The sequence below is a fragment of the Alligator sinensis genome, unplaced genomic scaffold, assembly GCF_000455745.1.
Source record: "Alligator sinensis unplaced genomic scaffold, ASM45574v1 scaffold61_2, whole genome shotgun sequence".
NCBI classification, from domain to species: domain Eukaryota; kingdom Metazoa; phylum Chordata; order Crocodylia; family Alligatoridae; genus Alligator; species Alligator sinensis.
In genome coordinates, this window is record NW_005842108.1 from 1,009,045 (window position 1) to 1,012,007 (window position 2,963).

The 2,963-nt window shown below is 43.9% G+C and overlaps 1 protein-coding gene across 1 annotated transcript in view; it reads left to right on the forward strand.

Moving 5' to 3' along the window:
• Window positions 1–2,420: 2,420 nt before the first annotated feature.
• Window positions 2,421–2,963, forward strand: part of RIF1 (replication timing regulatory factor 1) — a 61,751-nt gene continuing 61,208 nt past the window's right edge. The window contains exon 1 of the mRNA XM_025205188.1: window positions 2,421–2,470. Coding sequence (XP_025060973.1) covers window positions 2,421–2,470 — 50 coding nt within the window. The remainder of the gene's footprint in view (window positions 2,471–2,963) is intronic.

Sequence of the window (2,963 nt, forward strand, 5' to 3'; positions counted from 1 at the left end):
GGTCAGCACCATGCAGGAAAAGCGGCATGCAGCTGAAACTGGCTTCTCACATGCTGCTGTAGACAGGAGGAGCCCAGCTGGGTCTGCACCGGCCAGCAGAAGCGGAGGCAGAGCTGTGTGCCTGTTGAGCCCCAGCTCAAGTCTGGGATCGTGCCCGGTATGCAAAAGCCAATAAAGATACCAGGGGTGAAAGTATAAAGAAGATTTATTGCTAGCAATACAAGGTGCAAGCAGAATAATTTCACGTAACAAGCACACAGATTCTTAATTCTAAGCATCTTTTATACAGGAGTATTGGACCTTCATAAGCATTCTTGTTTGCTAATTGGTTATAAGGGAGTGACGCAAGGAGTTCTTTACTGAGCATGTCTCTATACCTGTGTTTTAGCTATGTATCTCATTTCCATACATGTATGTTTCATTAGCATACTTTCTCCCCACCTAGGGGTGTGAATCTTAATATTTAAATCAGCTCTTTGCCCTACTCCACTAATTCTATTTTTGTTTTCAAGTCTCCTTTATCTAAGACTGTCTTCTCCTTATCATTGCAATTGAGCATTAGTTACAGAACAGAGACTTTTGCTTGGGCTATGTGTAGTGGTTTCTAGGTCAAACCTAACATTTTCCCCCTCTGGAGCATTTTTAATTATTTTTATTATAATTGCTCCACTCAATTTGTTTCAACACAAACCTAGTATTCTCAGCTTTCTTCGTTTGTAAAATCATTTGATTCACCTTAGGTCTGAAGATAGATAAGACGACAGGTGAACATTGTATACATAGGATATTTGATTGGTCTTGTTACAAAGGATTCTTCTACCTTGGTTCAATTTGAAGCAATTATTAGTACAATTAACTATTAGGAAACATTCAGAAGCATTAGCTGTTGCCTGAACCCGTACGGAAAACATGTCTCTATTCTTCTCTTTTACAATAGTCCCCCACTTATATATATTCTGATATGTACTTTTCTTCTCTACATTCTTCAGCATAGTATAATTTTGTAAAATTTTTAAAGGGGTTGGTACTGCGATTAAGCATGAGGTAAAAACCAGGTGAGCATTGATCCCTCCCGCTAAGCAGAAGTCCGTTCTATTTAAAATTTCCCGGGCCAGATAAATCCAGACATTTTCCTGAGGGTCAAATTTTTGTTGTAAAAGGGTTTCCCCTCCTATAAGTAGGAGTGGACAGATCAGGGTGCCCCACAATAAAACCTTGAACAATTTCATAATAAGGCTTATAAAACTTAATCAAAGATTGTCAAATTATTCAAAGTTCCTTTCTTTTGAATAGGAATTTCAAGTCTCTTATTGGCTCCACCTTCCACTGTTCTCTGTCTCCGGTCCCGGAGTCTGCAGGGATTCCTTCTTGTTCTGGTCCAGCCACCGGCTTTAGGCGACTGGAATGTATCCAAGTCTTGATTCCTTCGAGCTTTGCGGCCGTCGGGGTCGTTAGAAGTACCCTATATGGGCCTTTCCATCTGGCTCGAAGTGGTTCCTCGTTCCAATCTTTCACAAGGACGTAAACTTTAGGCCCTCTGCATTCACCTGTCCACCCCACGTACATAGAGCACAGATCCAAATGATCTGACCCCTTTTATGCCCAACAGGTGTCTGGCACCTGTCAATCACTGACACTCAAGTTCTCTCCCAATCACAAAGCTATGCGCTCACCACTTCATATGTTGGACTCAGCACTTGGCACTTCATTATAACAGGCATCTTTTACTGCTGGTAAATTCCCGCTCAAAATATGTCACATAGGTGTACACACTGCGCACACTCTACTGATGGAAGATCTGTGACATCATTGAGGTGGAAAGTTCACATCTTCTGGAACAAACACACCCCTAGTCAATCTGCGCATGTCTCAACGGGAGGCGAGGCCGAGGAACCAGGGTTAACATTGGCGGACTGATTGCTCAGGGTGGAACTAAAGGAGGCCAGAGAAGCATTGTCCAACGATTCTAAAGGTGAACTCTCAGAAAGCAACATTAGGGTGGTGGTTTTGAAGGCATCATAGGAAAATAGGTTTAAAAGAACACATGAAGCTCATTTAGGGATTTAAATATCAAAGACAAGAGCCAGAGATGCTAGTAAACAATGACACTGCATTGTTCCTAATCCCCGCTAGCCCAATCCAACAGCTAGAAAACGGAGTTAAAATAATATTGACTAAAACCAGATGTGGAGTCACGCTTCAATCTAGATTGAGTAGTGTCAAATAACAGAACAGAAAACAAAGCCAAACTGTCACTTGCTGACATTGCTTGACAGAGAACGATAAAAATAATGCCTGCAAAGTTAGGAGCAAATGGCAGTCACTGGTGACTTGCAGCTATACTGTATATATAAAGCAAAGCCAATAAAACAAAGTAGACTATCCTTCCGGGTCCCCAAGGCTCCCACTGCTCCATGACCATGAAGCTGCACATATCTATGATGGTAAATAGTGGTTGCAAACAGGAATGGTATCCCCAGGTATGGGATATGCTCCTATCCTGGCACCTTAAAAGTGATTGCCAAAGGGTAAACTGCAGCACTTCAGTGCACCACAAGAACCATGGAGGCATGCCACAAAAAAGGATTTTTTTTTTTTTTTTGTATTTTAAACATTTTTATGTTTGCACATTTTAACACACAATGTTGTTTTTAAGTCAGAACTCCTAAGACTTGACACAACATTCGCAATCAGCTTCGGTCCCCCCCAGCCAAAAATAAAAGTCTGCTGTTATGATGGTTATAGGCATTATACAGCTGTACATGTGTGCAGTCACGTGTGTACCAAGGAGCGCGTGTGCACACACGCGGGCCCTCAGGCGCCGGCGGGAGCCGCGCGTGGCGGGAGATGGGCAGCGGGGCGGGGAGGGCTTCTCCCGCGCTGCCTCCGAAAAGCCCGGGCCGGAGCCCGCCGCAGGGGCGGGGCGAGCACGGGCCAATGGCAGAGCGGGGGCTGCGCCCAGG